The sequence below is a fragment of the Myotis daubentonii genome, chromosome 14 (genome assembly GCF_963259705.1).
Source record: "Myotis daubentonii chromosome 14, mMyoDau2.1, whole genome shotgun sequence".
Taxonomy (NCBI): Eukaryota; Metazoa; Chordata; class Mammalia; order Chiroptera; family Vespertilionidae; genus Myotis; species Myotis daubentonii.
The window spans coordinates 35,279,335-35,299,659 of NC_081853.1; the positions used below are offsets into that span (position 1 = coordinate 35,279,335).

Below are 20,325 nucleotides of genomic sequence, written 5' to 3' on the forward strand. Positions count from 1 at the left end.
AAACTTTCAGGCACCTTGTACTGAATAGACAAATATTGCACCTGAATCAAGTACATTAACTGAGAAGAACAATTTTTTATTTTAAGCCATTCTTATAGCTAAGAAGGAAAGTTTGAAATCTTATTAAAATAAGATAAAAAAGATTGCCAAAAATGAATGGCAATGAGGAAAGAATGCGGATGAGGTTCATTTGCTGTTACTCCATGCAGAGCATTCAGTATCTGTAACCCCAGAGACCAAAACTGTGTATTGTGGTTTCCAACACCTCCCAACATCCCTGAAATGACACCTTCAAGAAAGACATTACTCCCCAGCTTTGTTTGTCCCAAAAAAAAGGTCAATAGAAACAAGCTTTGCTATTATTTTAAATCAGAATGTTTTAATAAAGTCAAACAGTGTTAACTTCATCATCTGAACTGAGTGTAGATGCCTTACATTTCACTTGACAATAATCTTGTTCAGTTGTGTGTTTTTTTCCTTGCCTCATTTAAGTTTAAGCTTCTGAGACCTGCTTTTATTTTCTCGCCTTGCCAACAAATGCAATTGTAGTGCTGGGTGTAAAACAGACACAGGTTCTGCCTACTGTTGATGAGAGAAATCTCAGAAATATGAGTTTCAGGAAAGACACATTGCTCTCATAAAGCCTATCCCAATAAGACGCAGAATTGAAAATAGTCATAAAATAACTAACGATCTTATATTCAGTGCAATGACTAAGGTGAAAATGCATAGCCCTGTCTTTGGAAGTGTTATCTGTTGAAGTAAACCTTTTACAGTCTTTGGTCTTCAAAGATTATGTCTATGCTCTGGATAATCAAATTCATGTCCTTAAAAGTTTGCACCTCTCCATGGGTGCATGGAACAGAATAACAGATCTCAGTGGGGAAGTGGGTGGAGAGAACATGCAACGTATGCATATATACATAACCAATGGACACAGACAATAGTGGGGGGAAGGCCAAGGTTGGGGAGGGAGATGGATGGAGGGTGCCAAAAGAGGGAAAATGGGGGGACTTCTGTAATACTGATAATAAAAATATAATTTTTAAAATCTTTATTGTTGAAAGTATTCCATATGTCTCCTTTTTCCCCCCCAATGATCCCTTCTAGTCCACCCTGGCCCCACCAAGCCTTCATCATCCTATTGTCTGTATCCATGGGTTATACTTTGGTTGATCTCTTCTCACCTACATACCCACCCCTGCCTTTCCTCTGAAATTTAACAGTCTAAGTTTGCACCTCTGATTGGCTGTCTTATTTGTTTCCCTGAAAAAAAAATGTTTCATTGAGCATCTCTGTATTTCTAAACGGCTCAAATGCTTGTAAAACATCCTTGTCAAACATAAGAGGCTAACTGGCGCTTTCCTCTTCTGTGAAAAGACAAAATAAACCCCAAATCATCTTTGGATTCTTTACATATATGAAAAATTTAAGAGGCTTTGACTCTATATTCACACTAGCTCTGGTGATGATGTTATATTTGTTACCCCAAACATTCATGATGAATATTAGAATTTTATGTGAAATACAAACAAATAAGAAATAAGAAATTCAATCAAGAGTCCAAAACAGAGAAACTAGACTTACGGGTTGTCCTCTTGGTCCTTGCTGACCCCGTGGGCCTCTTTCTCCTGCATCACCATGCTCTCCCTTATATAAAGAAGGACAAAGATGACATTAATTTTCTCCTATGAGTTTGTACAATTTTATATAGTTTTCCTTAGAAACTTTACAGTCACACTTTTTAAGTCCCACTGGCATCATTCTACAGTCTAAGGTAAATATCTTCCTCTAGACTTTTGTTAAATATTTAAAAACTAAAAATATAATTAAAAATTTGGTATTATGGAAAATTTGAAAAACCAGATATGCAGTCCCAGTTACAAAATTTTATATTGCTATGGCTTTTTCTAGGTGTGAATATGTGAATCTGCATTTATGGTGAATGCATATACTTATCTATCTATTGATATGTCCTTGTCTACTGATCCAAGGGACCATCTATTCATCTTTCTCTGTGTCTGCCTATATGTCTTTCCTTCTCTGTATCCATCTATCCAACTAAAAGGTACTGGACAGTCACTATCATCACCAACCACATCAGAAACACATGTTGGAAATGATCACATAAGGAGAGATTCATATAGGAAAACCCTAGTTGTAATCCAGGAAGAATATATTCTCTAGCATTTACCTTCATTCCTCTTGGTCCAGCTTTTCCTTTTGAACCATTTGGCCCTGGAGGTCCAGGATTCCCCTGTAACAAGACCATGACCAAAATCACCTAAAGGGCCACAAAGTTAAATATCTGACTCTCTTGTTATTATTGAAATGGTTTGGAAGCGGTAATATGCTCATGGATATCTTTAATGCAATTAATTTTATCCTCCAACATAGAAAATGCATAATATACACATTTTACCTTAGTTGGGGGATGGGATGGGGAAGTGAGATGTTCTGTGCAAGAGGCCATGTCTACCACATACCAAGAATTGAAGGAACTACCTGGCTATTTGAGGGGAAAACACCGTTTGATTAAGAGGTCAGGAAGACAAATGCTGGGACTTTTACACTTCCCAAATAGAAAATATTATCAAATGAAAATAATGCAATCAGTTATGGGGCTGGAATTTTCCCAACCAAGAAAGAGAATGAGGACAAAACTAGGGCGTAGGCCCTCCTGGATCTGCTATCTTAAATCTCTGGATACTCTTATCCCTGACATAAATTAGGCTGCTCAGGTTTAAGGTATCTCAAAAGCTTCCTTCCTTAGGAAGCCACTCCATTCATCTGCCCCAATCTGGTCTGACCCTTCTATGAAACACCGGGATATTGTATGGGTTGTAGAACAGGTACTAAGAGACATAAGTTAGAGGCCAGTTCAGCCTCTTACCACCCAGATGACAAGTAATTTAATCCCTTTGAGCCTCAGTTTCCTCATCTATAAAATTGGGATAGTAATGCTTCTTTATATGCTTTTGAGGAGTAAATTAGACACTCATTCCCCTTTTATACTGTTGTTGTTGTTGTTGTTGCACCATAGGCAAGTACGAGCTGATGTTACACACCCCTGAGGTTCAAACCCAATCTCATTGATCACTATATTCCCACTATATACTTAGAGTAGAAGGGGGCATATACCTGATGAGCAATGTCTACTGCATCAAATTAGCTCATTTCTAGACATTTCTGCTGCCCACCGATCCCAGAAAGAAACAGTGTGGCTTTATGTTATTCGTCTAGGAACACTCAGGTGTATGAACTGAGCAGCTGTGTTGCAACTTTTTGTTTTCCAAACCTACCCGAGTACCCGGTAAGCCCTTTTGTCCAAAAGCTCCCGGTGGTGCTTGCCTTCCTCTTGGCCCCTAGTCCAAAGATAAAATTAAAATTCAACCAGTTTTTACAGAGCTACGCCATTTTTTCCCATGTAACCACAAAATCATCTTGGATGCTGATGGAAGCACAAATTAAGGTGTCCTGGCCCATCACTATCTCATTTATTACATTTTAATCAAGCAGCACTTGTACTCTGGAGCACCCCCCGGTACACTTACTCCAAACTAATTCCAACTGAAGCAAAGAATTCACATCTGTATTTTTAACCACCTCTCCAGTTGAATCTGATGAGTACTAAAGTTTGAGAACATTGTTTTTATATTTCAATTCGCCCAACTAATTTTAAATCTTAAGAGGGGAATAAGAAAAACTGTAAGGATGGTGATCTCCTTTGAAAACTCAACCTTTTCCTTATATATCCACAAGGGCTAAACAAGAAATTGTATTCTGACTTTACCAAGAACCAAAAGTACACGTAAGTGACTTAATCTCACTGGGCACATTGCTGGAGAGCTGCTCGTTTCCTCCCCAATCTATTTTACTTTACTGATTTCTGACACTTTAATTTTTTCCAGCTTTTCTGAGAAATGCTTTCCTATTAGAAGCATTGATCATGGCTTCTATCCTCCTGCGTGAAGTATCGGATCACCTCTGTGGGTATTGAATCATACCCACATGCCAGTGGGAAGTAAGAATTAAGGAGAGGTTTTATCGATTATCCGGCTCATGGTTCACCACACAACCTGCTCCCCTTGCACTCAGCAGTATAATACAGTGAATATAAAGGAGAAGGCCAGGAAACAACAGTAGCAGGAGGTCCACATTTGAAATGAGCCAGTGATCAAAAAAAAAAAAAAAGGCAAAAATACATCTCTCAGTTGTTTCCCCCACTGTTCAGACACTATTTTCTATCAAATACAATCTGTAATTACACATTGATTACCCACTTCTTCCTTTAGTATCTTTGTCAAGTGGAAAAATGGCAGAAACCTTCTCAAATTATCTTCTGACACTCGTAGGATCTTTTAAAGTTAATGAGAATGATTCAATGTGCTAGTAAAATTTGATGTGTTTAAGTTCTTCCATTTGAGGATACTTTGAAACAATTTGACCTTTAAAAAGAAAGATGTAGAGGGTATTCCCGAAGTGTTTACAGAATGAGGAATTTGGGTTAAATTTAGAAGACTCCCAAAAAACTGATGAGAAGTTTAAATTTATAGTTATCACAGAATAGTTTACCAAAAAACCCTCATGGACTGAACTTGAGGGCAAGATCCTTGCCTTAATGGTCTGAATGTCCCAGGCCAATTAGCAAAATGCCCTGTGTATAATATATACTTCATAAATATGTTGCTGATTTTTTTCTGCCACGATGAATACAAATTTAATGAATTAAATATGATTAGAGTAATCTGAACAGGCAGTAATTAAGAGGAGAGAGTTATATCTATACTTCCGGAGTCTGAATCCCATCTTCACCACTTACTAGCTGTGTGAGATTGGCCAATTTACCTAACTTCTCTGTCCCCCTCCAATTCTCCCCTGTAAAATGGGGATAATCAACCCCCACTGAAGGATTTATTGAGTAAACACAAGAGTGTAGAGCCATATCTAGGACATAAGCATTAGAAACAAGTTCACTGATACCTGTGAGCCTGGATACCCAGGTTCTCCTTGGTAACCACCTTCACCAGATTCTCCACGCAGACCCTGTCAGAATGAATAAGACTTAGTGAGTTCCCGGGGCATCTTTAGTGTTCCTGTTGAAGGCAGCCTCCCCTGCAAGAAGTCACCCGAAAATCACAAGAAAAAGACAATCTGTGCTCAGTCCTCTTAGGATGTGGAATCGGAGAGAAACAGGGCGGGAGTTCCGCTTATGCTGGGAAAATGTAAGGCCAGATCCTTGCTTTTTCCCAGGCTTTGCACATCTCCTTCCAATGACTCAGCTAGTGTTGGAAGCAAAAATGCTTTGTTTAAATTACTCGCATTCCCATTTAACGTAATAACTGGTTACTAAGAAGCCCATCCATTCCTTTTAAGGAATGTGGGCTAAATGCTGACTTGTGTGAAGGACCCTTATGCCATGTGAGGAAACTCAGAATGTTGAACCCAACAATGAGAGTGACATTCTGGAACGAAAGCCCATAAAGCACATAGAAAACTAGCAAAAAGCTGGATTTAAAAACCTGAGCATTAACCTAGTTCTCTAGGCAAACGGTGAGCTGTTGAAATGACTCATCTGATAGCTGATTTAATTTCTCCTTCAAATTAATATTTTCAGCTCTACAGAGAAGATACATTTTCCAAGATTGAGGATAATGCCCTCAATGTGAATTATTCTGCCTTTTTTTCCCTCATGTTGACTAGGCTATTGGTTGGTTAATCATAGATTTGCAAAGAGAAAAAATCTTCAACTCAGAATTAATCAATAGGTGGATCAATTACTTATGCTTCTGAAGTTTTTAAAACTATTCAGATAAATGAGAAGCACTTCTATTAATCATTACTATTTTATTTCTCTACACTTCAAGAGTTTATTTATAGACTTATAAATATGAACCAAGTTTTAAAAGGCATGTAGCAAGAAATTTTGAAACAGGTCATGAAATGTTGCCTAATTTGCACGTTACATTAGTGACATTCATAATGCAACACTTCTAAAACAATGTGACTCTATATAGCAAAGCTCAGACTCTTTTATTATAATCCCATGCCTATATATTTATATTAGGAAATCATTTCAGCAAAGCAAAAGCAAGAACAAAACAAAAAACCTAAAATCCAGTTTTTCTTTATATCACTGACATGATATATAACAAGACAGAAATCACCTGATAGCCTAGTAAATCATTGTTCAGAGTAAGATATAATATATTAAAATGAAAATAGAAAGATTTGGAAACACAGAAAAGCAGAATATAAAATAGTATGTACATTATAATAGCCCCCTTATTATTTATGCAAATAAAGAAAACACAAATATGAAAATAATTGCAGGAGTGTGGTAAGTTTTTACAACATTTAAAAAATTAATGATATTTTTAATTTTATCATACTTAACAAATTAAGGTTTTCCCTTATTGCCAAAATATAACCTTTTCCATAAATAAAATCTCATTTAGAATTCCATTTTATTAGGCAACTTGCAAAAGCCAGAATGTCTACTTTCATAGTCAGTAATAAGCTATATTTTCCCAAAGCCCAGGGAATGCTGTAATTTAGAGTTCAATGCTTCTATAAGCTATGTTCTTCCAATAGTATTGGCTGATCTTAAGCAAGTTATAGTCTCAAAAACTTAAATGAGTGTACTTGACCAATGCTCCAATAATGGTTATCTAGCAAACTATTGACATGTTGAATAAACATATTAACCCTGGAGTTTACAAGTATCTCTCTCTCTTTCTTTCTTTTTTTTTAATCAAAGCTTCCATAGGAAAAAGAGCAAACAATATTCATAAAGATTATAATGTATTAAAGGGAGCAGCTTCTTATTAGAGACAGCAGTTCGCACACATTTTTCTCTGCTTCCAAAGTGAGAGGTTGCTGTTCAAAAATGTCCCAAAATGAAAACAGTACAGAGGCCCAGAGAGCAATCAGTCCTGATGAAAGCAGGAGGACAGACGACCCAGGAAGAAGCAATCCAAGAAAAAGAAACCTCCTGTGTTGGAATATATTGGGAGGTTGTCCGTTTTGTGAAAGAGCTTTATGATGAACTAGTAAAATGCTCATAGAACACAAAGCAAATGTGGGAGAAAGGGTGACTTGGGGAAACACAAGTTATATCGCTGTAAATATTGACCTGGTCATTATATGAACAATGACTGAATTGATCAAAATTAGAGAAAATAAGTTTATTGCAAGGCTAAGTTGGGAGAAAGTGTATAAAGAAGGAGATAGACCGGTTAAGAAAAATCTTTATCCTCCACAGTAGGAAATCAAACAAAATAAAACAGAAACAGATTCTTAGATATAGAGAACAAACTGATGGTTGCCAGAGGGATGGAGGGTAGGAAGATGGTGGAAAAGGTGATATGGGATTTAAAAAAGAAAGAGAAGCCAATACTTAACTATCAGAGAAAAATGAAATAGCTCTTCCTACTGCACTGCTTAAAACTCAAGAAAATTGCCTTATAGAACTAATCTTGTATCAAGCAAGGTTTACCACATAAAAGTGGAGGCAAAACCCTTCAGTAGGTTCCATCAACAAGAAATTAGAGGTTCACAATACATTATAACCTAAAGGGCATCCTGAACAAGAATCCGCCATACAATGAACACCCAATGTATTTATTTTACAACAAATTTATCATAATAGTACATTTATTTAAGTTCAGAGAACTAGAGAAAGGGGGTTAGAAAAACAAAATTTTCTTTACTCTTGAGTATAAAAAGCTTCAAGAGCTTAGAGAAGTCTTGGTCAGGGGCTAGCTATGAAAACACGATAAAATATATACCACAAATGAACCCATAGTAAGAGCCTGAAGGGGAACATATTCTGATTCAGGAACAAACTGTGTAAATCAAGGTCTAAATTCCAGTCAACAAAGAGGAAAAAATGAAAGAAAGAAATCAATCAATAGGAAAACATCCAAAACTGAAAACCAAGAAATAGCAAAGTAAACACATCATTTAGAAAAAAGAAGGCAATAATACTGGAAGAAAAAATCCAAAGATATGAAAGTGAGTGTTTCTGAAGATCTGGGAGTCAGGAACAAGGGGGAAGAATGGGCAGAGAAATGGTTTTCACTATAAGCTTGAGAGTGCAAGTTGACCTTAAAGTTAGCCACAGGCTTGGCTCTGATTTAAATTAAATAAAAAAGAAAGACATAAGAGATGGAGTGATGTAGAAAATCAAAAATAAGCAAGACCCAACTGAGTAGAGGATCCATTGTGCAGGGATTTAGGTAAACTACACATAGCATCATAAAAGAATTAAATAATTCAAGAGTAGGAAATTCATGCCTCAAGCCATTAAATTTTCTCCAAAATATAGCTTAGTCTATTATAGTCTCTTTCTGGCTTTTTGGCAATAAAAACAATGAGATAAAATTATATTTCAAGACATTATTTATTTTGTAAGTGTTAAGATTTCACTAATAGCACAAAGGTTATCTAAGAATGTATTTCAAATCCTAAACATTGTTTAAAAGAAATAATGCTTTAGTTGGTGTCAACAAAACTTGTTTGGATTTTTGAGACTTGGGATTTCTCAATATCCATGCTTTTTCAACATTCTTGGTTTACAGACATATGAGTCCCATTACCTATGTCCTTACACTACAGACACACATATTCTCCTCTCTTTCTCTCTCTCTCATTCACCCATTCCAGGCTCACAGGTGACATAAGTCAATTTCTGACTTCTCCATCCTTAAATCATGAGAATACTAGAAAAAAAAATGCCAGCATAGTATGACAAGACTATGTTAGAGGTAAATCTACACAATAACCTTAACTCTTATTTCCAAGAGCATTCTGATCTTTGGTTTTGAATCCTGTCTCCACCAACTATTAGCTGTGTGGCCTCTGACATATTACTTTGCTAAACCTACATATTATTTCCTCTCTTATCCATAAAAAGTAAGCAATAATGCTTATAACTCCCAGGGCTTTAGAAAGGTTTACATGAGGTAATATAAATAAAGGTCTAAAACAGTGACTGGTGCTAGATAAATGCTTAGTAAAATACAATTTCCACAGATATCCCCTCGTCCCACCCTCAGATCACATCGTTTCCCCTTTGGAAATAGTAAAACTCAATCTTTTCCCTTGAGTTCGTGACTATGAGATCCCCTTATACATTCATAGGAAGTCTTCTTTAAATGGAAAAATCATTTCAGAGGTAAAAGCTATTCTCTAAGGTATGAGCTTCTTTTCGATCTAACTGAAATATTATAGCAAGCTAGAGAGGGAGCAGAGAGGAACCATATAAACTTTCCTGTCTCCATAGAAAAGGTCCCCATGGAACTTTCCTGAGATCCTCATGCAGCCTCAGACAGCCCAACCAGCACTCCCCTTGAGCTCAGGCAGAACTACTTAACATGCCATAGATATGGAACAAGAAGCAATTCTTCCAGAAAGCACTGACCTTCAATCCTGGCAGGCCTTGTCTTCCTCTTGACCCCTAAGAATAGAAGACAAATGAAGACCTTAGAGAAGAAAAGAGTCAATTTTCACCCCAGCCACCTGCTCTCTTCCACAGAAGCAGGTGAAGCACATCCCATGAGCAGTTATACCTACCTGAGGACCAACGTTTCCGGTTTCCCCCTGAGGCCCATCATAACCAGAACTTCCCTGAAAAGTAAAAGGTAAAGGGAAGATTAGTTTAGATACCTGTATACTTTTTCACTTATTCTCTAGACATGGGCTGTGCAATATGGAAGCCAGTAGCCACGTGTGGCTATTGTTTAAATTTAACTTAAATTTTAGTTCCTCAGTTACACTAGGCACATTTCACGTGTTCAGTAACTCCAGGTGACTAGTGGCTACCATACTGGACAGCACAACTATATATATGATCTCAGAAAGTTCTACTGGTCAACACTCCTTTAGAATGCTGTCTTCATTCTGATGTTTTAAAATATTCATGTTGTAGGCATCTTTCCCCAAAGATTGTTCATTTGACAACTCCTCAGGGTCCACCGTGTTGAGACAGTAGTCATGCATATTCTCCAGCAAGCCATGCTTAATATTTGAAAAATACTAGCACTTCCCTTTCTACCTGCATCCTATAGGGTACAGAGTGGCAGACAGAAACAGAAGGTAGAAGGGAGTCTCTGCATAGGAGGAGTGATCAATATATACAGATGATGATGGAGGGAGAGGTTACACACAGTTGCAATGTGGAAACTGTCCAGTGCTCTCAACTTCTTTAAGGTCAGCAGTGGGAAAATGTGTGGTGTCCAGAGAAAGAATGAGTTCATCTTTCAAGAAAAATGGAAACCATATGATCCCAAATAGGGATATCTTAGACTATTATTCAGTGAAGTCGCATGCTAACTCAATATGAATACATAAATTGGGAAGGAATGTGAAATGTAGAAACAAAAACATTTTGTGCAGAGTGTTCTTCCAACTGTCATTTAAAATAAATTCTGAAATAATTTATACTTCAATGTGAAGGAAGTGTTAATTATGGTAGAAATGTTGACCAAAAAAATTATGGTAGAAATGATTATTGAAATAGCATGCAACAATTAAAATTATCTTTATCAAAAGTTCATAAAGTAGAAAATTGTGCTATAATGTTCTTTTCAAATATGCTAAATTCTGTGAAAGAATAATTTATCCCAAATATAAAGAAAGATAAAATGATGATTCCTCATTTTCTTACATTACACTAGAACATTTTTAAATAAGCCCATGAGATCCTCATCTGACTTTCTCAGGGAGACCAACTCTGCCATCAAAAAAGTTAGGAAATATCAGAAAGAGATTATTTTCTTGGTAACTGGAACTATTGTTTGTTTTCTACATTTTATTTTTCTGTATCCCAAAGTATCTGTTGTGTTATTTTGCAGATTTTTCGTATTTCCTACAACTTTTGAGATATCACACTATGTTAGTACATTTTGATATTATTATACTTAAAATCCTTTTTTTCTTAAAATATTAATGTTTATTGCATGTAATATTATTATATGTAAGATCGTTTTTCTTGACTAATTGGTGTTTATTGCATGTAACATTATTATATTTAAAATCATTTTTCTTGAGATAAAAAATACAATGGGAATTTTTAAAATTAAGTAATTCATATCATGGAGAAGGTTTTAGATATAGCACTCTCACAATTGGTCTAGATATAATAAAGGTTCTTTCTTAAAATGTTTACCATTTTCTCATTTCAATAGTAAACAGGTTTTTTGTTTGTTTGTTTTGCAGCCAACATAATGAAGGATTATTTGGGCTGATGCAGGAACCATTGGATAAAAGAATTTGGGAAACAAAAAATGTACAGTCTCAGATTATTATTGCTCAGATTATTCAATCATTCAAAAGAGGAGAGTATGTTCACAATAGATTAATCTGGTGAACACCATCATAATCGAGTGACCAAATTAATGTATCAGTAATGGGACTGACAGTGTCCCTCCTGGTGAGAAGGGAACAGCATTTCTTAATCTCCTGCCAAAAATGTTTAACCTGAATCTAGTCAGAAGGAAATAAACAAATCCTAATCAAGAGATGTTTAGCAAAATAACTGCTCTGGAATGTCAACGTCATGTAAACAAACAAATAACTCGACAACAGTTGTAATTAAAGGAGACAAGAGAGGCAAGACACTACATCCTTAATTGGAACCCAGAACAACAACAATAAAAATAACCATAGAAGGCACTATTGGTACAAGTATGGAAATCTGAATAAGGTCTATAAAATGGAAATAACTTTGCATCAATATTAAATTTCTTGAGTGTGATGATTGATTGCATTGTGCCTAAATAGGAGAATGTCTTTGTTTTTGAAGAATATTTATTGAATATGTAAAAGCAAAATAAATGTCATGATACCTTCAATTAATCCTCAAATGGCTCAGCAAAATATGTATATATAACAATTGGTGTTCATTGTACTATTATACTTGCAACTACAACTTTTTCTGTAGATTTAAATTTTTTCAAAATAAAAGTTGGGGTAAAAATTATGCAGGCTCAGCATAGAATCTTTCAACAATTCAGATAATAAGAAAAAGAAATTAATAATCTCTGGGTGTTTATCCCTCCAGAAAAATAGATACAGATATATTCAACCAATTAGGATTCTTGTTGAATACAGAGTTTTATAATCTGTTTTTTTTCCACTTAATATTACATCATGAATGTTTTACTTGTTATGAAATAGTCTTCTAAATTATTTTTCATGGCTTAATAATATTCTATCATGTGGATTTGCCATTGTTTACATAAAATATCTCTTATCATTGGACATTTAAGCATGATAGTGATTAAAAATCACTACGTTGATGATCTATGGAGCTAAATCTTTATATTGATTCATGATTAACTTCTGGATGAACTTCTAGAACTGGAAATACTGGATCAAAGTGTTACCATAGACAGTCAGAGCACCAGGGAGTCTCCCCCATTGGCCAAGCTGGCAGCAGAGAGAGGTTCTTACACCCAGCATGTCAAAAGCTAGAAATATGAATGGATAGGGCCTAAGCATGACAAAAGCTAGCAAGATAATTGGATAGAAAAAAATGCCCTCCCCTCCCTCTCCCTATAAGAACCTTGGGCTTGAGCAGGAAGAGGGATGATCTTTGAGACAAGGGTGATGCAATTGGTCTTTCAGACGTGAGTTCACTGTTCTCTCAGGTCCTGTGGCTCCTACATAAAACCCGCTTCCTTTTGCACCAGCACCTGCCTCAGGAATTTGGCTTTCGTTGAGGCAGGCAGCCAAACCTCCATTTTTTGCTTGGTTATGAAAGGACATACACATCTTAAGCCCTGGCAGACATAGTTGGTGGCTACATAACACTCTCTCCCCTTTCTTCCTTGCTAAGAAAATCTCAGTTTTGTTTAGGGCAATAACATGCCCAGCTCCGAGGGATGAATTATGACATGTCTGAGCCAATCATGGCAATTTCCTTTGTCAGAGACTTGCTTTCTCTGGCTTTCTTAAAACAGGCAAGTGCAGATGGGGAGCAAGGACCCAGTCAATGAACTAAAGGAGCTAAAAAGAGAATATTGCTGGGAGTGCCCTGGTGAAAGGAAAGCCCCTTTCCCTCTGGCATTGGATGTAAAGGTGAAGGCAAAATTCTTGGGCTGCCAAGGCCACGGGCCACCCTGAGGATGGCACTGTGGAAAGAAAGGGCCTGAGTCCCTGATGACAACACTGGGTTTTGATGGCATCGCTGAGGTCGTGTACCAAACCTAAAATCACTTTTCCCTGGGTGATCAAACATGCCTATTAGCTAAACACTGCCAGTCCGGTTTTCTGTCACTTGCATATTCAAAAACATAAGCAAAAATCAGCAGTTCTAGCTGAGGTGTGTTACACCTAATTGCTTCCCAAAAAGGTTCTATTGTCAAGTCTTCTGATTGCCTCCCCAAAAGGTTCCATTGTCACTTCTGATTGCCTCCCAAAAAGATTCTATTGTCAAGTCTTCTGCACCAGCTAGTATCCTTTTCCATGTGTACCAGTTTTTATTCTCCCCAGAAGTGCTAAAGCATGACCGTTTTTTGTGGGGGGGGCTTTTGTTTTTATTATTCCTTCCCCAATACTAGATTTCTCAATTTGGTTTGAAAGACTGCTTCATCAGGGTACCGTCTCCATTGGACTCAAATAGTAGTGAAAGAGTGCCCCCTAGAGACCCCTTCTTTAAGCTCATCAGGGGGGGAAGAAACCATGGCAAACACAAACGCAAAATAACATGGCACTGCTTCAGAGAGATACAATTTTTGTTTGCACGCACAATTCAGAGATCTGAAGTTCAAGGCTAACCCTTAGGGCCTCTGAAAGCTGTGAGCATGAGGCTCCTCCCATGGCTATCTAGACTGAGTTCCTTCCCAGTTGTAAAACCATGAGCAAATCATGGAATCAAATTTCAATTGACCTTTCTTCTCATGATAACCGCTAATAGATGGAAAGTTTGAAACGGCTTCTCTAATCAGACCACCTTGCAGTTGATGAAACTGAGGCCCAGATGATTTAAGGATTTCTGCTATTCTCTTTGCTCCAGTCCCACAGCTGAATAGGTTATTAATATTGAGTGGATATTCCCAGGGCTCTCTAATCTCAACTCACCAAAGAAAACATTCTCAGTGAGGTTTGTCCAAAATAACTAATTAACAACAGAATGAGAAAATCTTGCAGCAAATCTGACAGTTTTCTCACATGGTAATAACCTTGTTACCAACTGGATTTCCTTCAGGACCTGGACCTGTATAAAATGCATGTGAGCTGAAACCGGTTTGGCTCAGTGGATAGAGCGTCGGCCTGCGGACTGAAAGGTCCCAGGTTCGATTCCGGTCAAGGGCGTGTGCCTGGGTTGCGGGCACATCCCCGGTGGGGGATGTGCAGGAGGCGGCTGGTCGATGTTTCTCTCTCATCTATGTTTCTGACTCTCTATCTCTCTCCCTTCCTCTCTGTAGAAAATCAATAAAAATATATTTTTTAAAAAAATGCATGTGAACTAGCCACAATCCAGGAAAGAGAACTGATGTCCTAAGGTTTTGTCAAAGGATACAAATTGGAGCTGAAAGCAAACAGAGGTTGCTCTGCAGTTGTAAACGTGCTGGTATGCAGACCTCATTCCTGGAAACTGGGAATGATGAGATGTGAGGTCTGAGACACTTGGGTTATTTTAGTCATTTTTCAGTCATGCATTTTAATGTCTGGCACATAAAAATCTAAAAATGGCTTCTGACAAGTTAGCGTCTGTCGAGTTAACGAGTCTTTATCCTTCGGTGATGTCTTCTGTCACAACGCTGCTAGTCATTGGAACTAAACAAAGGGCCTATCTTTAAAAAAAATCTAGTACTCAATTCACATCCATCAACACTGGCAGAGATGGAAAGCAAGCCAGCAGTGTAATGACCTTGAGCATCTTTTAAATCAAGACATCGTTATAAAAGTGGAGGATTTTAAAACTGGGACGATCTCGGGGATCACTGAGTCCGATGCTTTCATTTTGGATATGAAGAAACCAAGGACAAAAGAAGTAAAGCGATATGTATTACTAGTGTAGTGGAAGATAAGATTTCTACACACACACACACACACACACACACACACACACACACACCTATGAGACAAGGATGCAAGGACAAGGATATTAGTGGGGATTAACATTCAGAGCTTCTGTCTCTGACAATGGAGTTCCACAGGTTTGCTCTCTGAGTTTTTATGTTGATCCAACCTGAATGCCAAGTCTTCTGCACCAGCTAGTATCCTTTTCCATGTGCACCAGTATCCCCAAGCAAACAGAGACTTACCTGATGTCCACGCCTTCCTTTTTCTCCCTTAGGGCCATGGATGTAACTATCAAGACCGGGATCCCCCTGAGAAAACAAAAGATTGCTTGCCTCAAATGGATAGGAAAGATGGGGAAAATATTACAGGAAGCATGATCTTTTATAAAAAGAAGAAAGACCTTTTTATTTTTATTTTTATTTAAATTCCTTACTGTTTAAAGTATTACATGTAGTATTATATATGTCTCCTTTTTCCCCATTGACCTCTCCCTGGCCGTTCCCACCCACACCCCCCAGCACATGTTGTCACCCTCCTACTGTCTGTGTCCATGGGTTATGCTTGTATGCATGCATACAAGTCCTTTGGTTGATCTCTTCCCTCTGAGGTTGGACAGTCTGTTCAAAGTAGACCCTTTTAATTTTCTAGCCCTGCTCAATAATCCCAAATATGCAATGCAATTAAAATTCCAAACTCTTTAAGAACCCAAAAAGTTCTATAAGATGGAACTCAAATCTCTCTCTCTTTTTTTCTTTTTTTTACAACACCAACATGGCCTGAATGATGACTCATTTGTGGATAATTAATTGCTCTCTGCCTTTGTGCTGGAGCAAACAGTTTACAAATCCTGGGATTAAAGCAGCAGAAATCCCTCAACCACCACTCACAGATTCTCCCCTTAACCCAGGCTCTCCATGCTCTCCAGGCTGGCCAGGCGGTCCTGTCAAGCCCTTAAATCACAAAGAAAAAAAATGTGTCACTTTTTAAATCATCTATCACCTAAAGGAAAGGAAAGGGGGAAATGAGAGTCAAATTAAAAGAGCAATTGAGTGCTTGAACTTGAAGGCATTCACTACTGAAGAGGTGAGGTTGAGACACAGAAAAGAACATCCTTTTATCAGAAATCTGTGATGTGCTTGACACTAAGTGTGCATTAGCTCATTTAACCTTCACAGCTCACAAATTGAGGCTTAGGGAAGTGGAACCCGGTCTCCCTACTACCAAAGCCCTCGATCTTTCCACTCCTCTGTGATGCTCCCACAAAGAAACACATGTAAGAAAAACAAGAAGGCCGCCCTGACCGGTTTGGCTCAGTGGATAGAGCGTCAGCCTGCGGACTGAAAGGTCCCAGGTTTGATTCTGGTCGAGGGCATGTACCTTGGTTACAGGCACATCCCCAGTAGGAGGTGTGCAGGAGGCGGCTGATCGATGTTTCTCTCTCATCGATGTTTTGATTTTATAAAAAATCAATAAAATATTAAAAAAAAAAAAAACAAGAAGGCTTTCTCCATCACAAACATGGGCAGCATTAGCAGAGCAAGATCTCGTGGGGAAAAGAAAAAAAAAAGAAAGAAAGAAAACATGAGAAAAGAGAGGAAAATATTTCCAGAGCGCCTAACTGCTGTAGACAGGGGACCAGAGAGACAAAGCAACTTGCCTTAAGACTATGACATGATAAGCAAATTATTATGTCTCTCAAACCTGCCATTAGTGGTACCATATCTGTGTAGTAGTTCCCCCAGAGCTGCAGAACCTTCTCAGATGTTGTTACACGCCTGGTTCTGGAGTGCATATACCACACCCTGAAAATAATGAAATGGGACCCTTCTCTGAAAATCTGGCTCTCAGACACCTAAGGAATGGAAGGTTCTCTGGGGTCCTACGAAAGCTACCTCATAATGACCTGAGACCCCTCCTTCCCTCTTTCCTGGCCTGATACAAGAAAAGGAAGTTAGTTAATTCTAGTAAATTCTTATTCTGCTGCTTAATTTCCTAGGTGGGCAGATTTCTTTGACTTCTCTAAGACAATTTTCTCACTTGTTAAACAGACCTACCCATCTTATAGGGTGGTTACAGAGATTAAATGGAATGATAAGTTAAAATGCCAAGTACAGAGCCATATGGTTCATGTGGTTCCTATTATGATTTATACAACTTCTAGTTCTTCCTTTTTCTGACCCAGACTCTGGCTTCCGGAGTGATCTTCCAAGCCTAGAAGAATTTAAACATTCTTCCCTGCCTAGAAACTTTTAATAGCATCTGATTATGCCGTAGCCAGAAAACAAAACCCCTAAACATGGCATGGCATTGACTCCAGACATTCCTCCACTCTTTATGCTTTTTACTTCACCTTCCACTCCTGTTAAATTAGAATCCTTGTTTGTCCAAACCCACTCTGAGTTCTTCTAACACCAAGCCTTTCCTTTTTCTTCATCTGAAATACACTGGGTGTCTCTCTCACAAAGGTCTTGGGTTAAAAAAGTGTCTTGAGCCTGGCTGGTGGCTCAGTGGTTAAGCATCGACCTATAAACCAGAAGGCCACTGTTCGATTCCGGGTCAGGGCATATGCCTGGGGTTGCTGGCTTAATCCCTGATTGTGAAGGAGGCAGCCGATCAATGATTCTCTCTTATCATTGATGTTTCTCTCTCTCTCCCTCTCCCTTCCTCTCTGAAATCAATTAAAAAAAATTTATTTTTTTAAATCGATTTCCTGTGTGTCCTGGAATGCCAGAGTCCTCTCCACCCTTCAGCACTATTCTCAAATGCCACAGCCCTAAGTATGGAAGGTTGGTCTCTTGCCCCCTTTTTCTCCCCCTAATCATCTGGTTGTTACTCATCCTTTAAATTTCATTCCATCTTTACTAGCTCAAAGAAGCCTTCCTGACTACACAGCCTGGATCAGATCCCCCTGTCATTATCTCTCCTTCATGCATTTATCTCCCCAGTAATCTTACATCTATTTCTATGATTATTTCATTACCTACCTCTCCCCCATAGAGGCCAATTCTGAGATACAGAATGCTCCCCATTCTACAGTCATGCCTAAATTACAATAGATGCTCAAATCTTGATCATTGATTAGATGAAGAAACACCACTCTATTTTAGATTCCTCTCCAAGTCACTGTGCTCCTATTCATTCTCTATTTGCACCATTCTTGCAGCCTTTATTTTATCCTATCTTGCATTGTAGTTCCTCCTACAAATATCTTATCTCCTGTACCAGTTAATAAGCTGTTTGTTGGTCGTAATCATGACTTACTTACCTCTGAACTCTAATTTGTGTCTAGCAAAATGCCCTACAGGTAGAACACACTTGAAGTTTATTGAATTTCATTATATTCAATGAAAAATAAAGGCTTTCCAGTCTTGAAGAAAATGTGGTGTCCTCCACCTTCTCCAAAATCTGATTGACAAACTGCAGGTTGGAAATTAAACCTCAATAAAGAGCCAGTTCTTGTGAGTTCCTATTTCATTTATCAGGAAATCAATCCACACCTTTCAGTAAAGTCTGATTCCATGTGGGGTACCAAAAAACATAAGTAAATAAGTGTCATCCCCCTTATCCAATTCAATCAAGCAACAGAAGCTGCTTTTAGTACCATGTTGATGTGGATCCTTCAGGCTGTATTCTATAATTAATTAGTAATGTCTGCCATGGGCATTGGAAGGGAGAGTTTAGTACATACGCCTTCTCTTACATAGAAATACAAATATCAGCATGAGGCAGTGTATAGTCACTGTTAAGCAGATAGTATAAATAATGTACATTGGAAGAATATAGAGAAGGGGGAGGTCTCTGACTAACATGGTCAATGAGGCCATCATGAGAAGGAATGGCAGGAGCTGGAAGTTGAAGAAAAAGTGGTCATCAGATAAGCACTGAGGATGGAGGCAGAGAAAAGACGTTGCAGGATGCGGTACCTAGCATGAGCCAAGACACAGAGGTGGGATGCATACGAAACTTCAGGGGACAATGAGTAGTATAATTTGACTGGGAAGGATTCCTCTCTTTTTATTATTTTTCAATTACAATTAACATATAATATTATATTGGTTTTAGGTGTACAACATAATGATTACATATTTATGTAACTTACAAAGTGATCACCCTGACAAGTCTAGTGTCCACCTGACACTATAGAGTTGTTACAATATTATTGACTATATTCCCTACACTGTTCTTTACATCTCTGCGACTATTTTATGACTGTCAATTTGTACTTCTTAATCCTAAGAAGGACATTTCTTTACCAAGATTATTTCTTTACCAAGACACTTCTTTACCAAGTGAAGAATGTTGTTGAAAGGCCTTGGATATAAGACCAAATCATTGTCAACAGGGAAACATAAAAGCTAGTGAGAGCGGAAATGACAATTACGGTTCTGACACCAAAAAAAAAAAAAAAAACTAAGTAAGTTGGTTTACATTACTCATTTCACTAACAGCAGATTCAGGCCTTAAGTTATAGGTTCCAAAGAGTCATCTAATACTTTATTGCCCTCTAGCTTCCTACCTAGTAGTTAAGGACTAGATGATTCTTTCCCAAAACTTAAAAATAAACTGTCAAGGTCAGTTTAACCAGTAGAAACTTGAGACAAAATATCCTCATACTTTACCCGATTTCCCCGATTCCCTTTTTCTCCAGATAATCCTGGGATTCCACGATTACCCTAAATAAATAAATATACAAAGAACCTTTGTTATATTGGTCACATCAGAAATGTGTTTCACATAGTTTCACATTCTAGCCAATGGCAGAAAGTTTATTTACCATTCTATTTCTGAATATGGGACAGACTGGAAGCCCTGAACAATCCTGACCCTTGGAAAAGCAATCTAAAATTACAGGAAACTTACATACATTAATGAGCTGATTTAGAAAAAAAGAGAGGGAGAAAGAGAGAAATCCTTAGAGTTCAGAACAAAGAGAAAGCAGGAATCAACAGAAGTAATAGCCATTGGCTGGCGTAAGGACTTCTGATCACTGTGTGAGTGTGAAAAACCACAAGCTGATCATTTTTTTAAAGTGGTCCTAGGAGGTGGTGCCACCAAAGACATGGCAGAAGCAAGCCACCTTCAGCTCAGGCCTTAATAACTCCTCAGAGATAAATTAAACATTCAATTAAAATCGAGTTTACATCAAAAGTCACAACATACATGTAAGAGACACCAGGACAGGGGAACTAGCAGAAACAACAGACAACAAAATCAGACTACAATGACTACAGGTATCGGACTCATCATATACAAAATATAAAATAAGTAGATTTAATAAATTAAATAAGAAAA

At 37.8% G+C, this 20,325-nt stretch overlaps 1 protein-coding gene across 1 annotated transcript in view; it reads right to left on the minus strand.

Moving 5' to 3' along the window:
- Positions 1 to 20,325, minus strand: part of LOC132215581 (collagen alpha-4(VI) chain-like) — a 101,761-nt gene that overhangs the window by 30,668 nt on the left and 50,768 nt on the right. Inside the window, exons 17-25 of the mRNA XM_059663999.1 lie at positions 19,653 to 19,706; positions 15,921 to 15,983; positions 15,276 to 15,341; positions 9,577 to 9,630; positions 9,425 to 9,460; positions 4,984 to 5,046; positions 3,303 to 3,365; positions 2,195 to 2,257; positions 1,588 to 1,650 (exon numbers count right to left, since the gene is read on the minus strand). Coding sequence (XP_059519982.1) covers positions 1,588 to 1,650; positions 2,195 to 2,257; positions 3,303 to 3,365; positions 4,984 to 5,046; positions 9,425 to 9,460; positions 9,577 to 9,630; positions 15,276 to 15,341; positions 15,921 to 15,983; positions 19,653 to 19,706 — 525 coding nt within the window. The remainder of the gene's footprint in view (positions 1 to 1,587; positions 1,651 to 2,194; positions 2,258 to 3,302; positions 3,366 to 4,983; positions 5,047 to 9,424; positions 9,461 to 9,576; positions 9,631 to 15,275; positions 15,342 to 15,920; positions 15,984 to 19,652; positions 19,707 to 20,325) is intronic.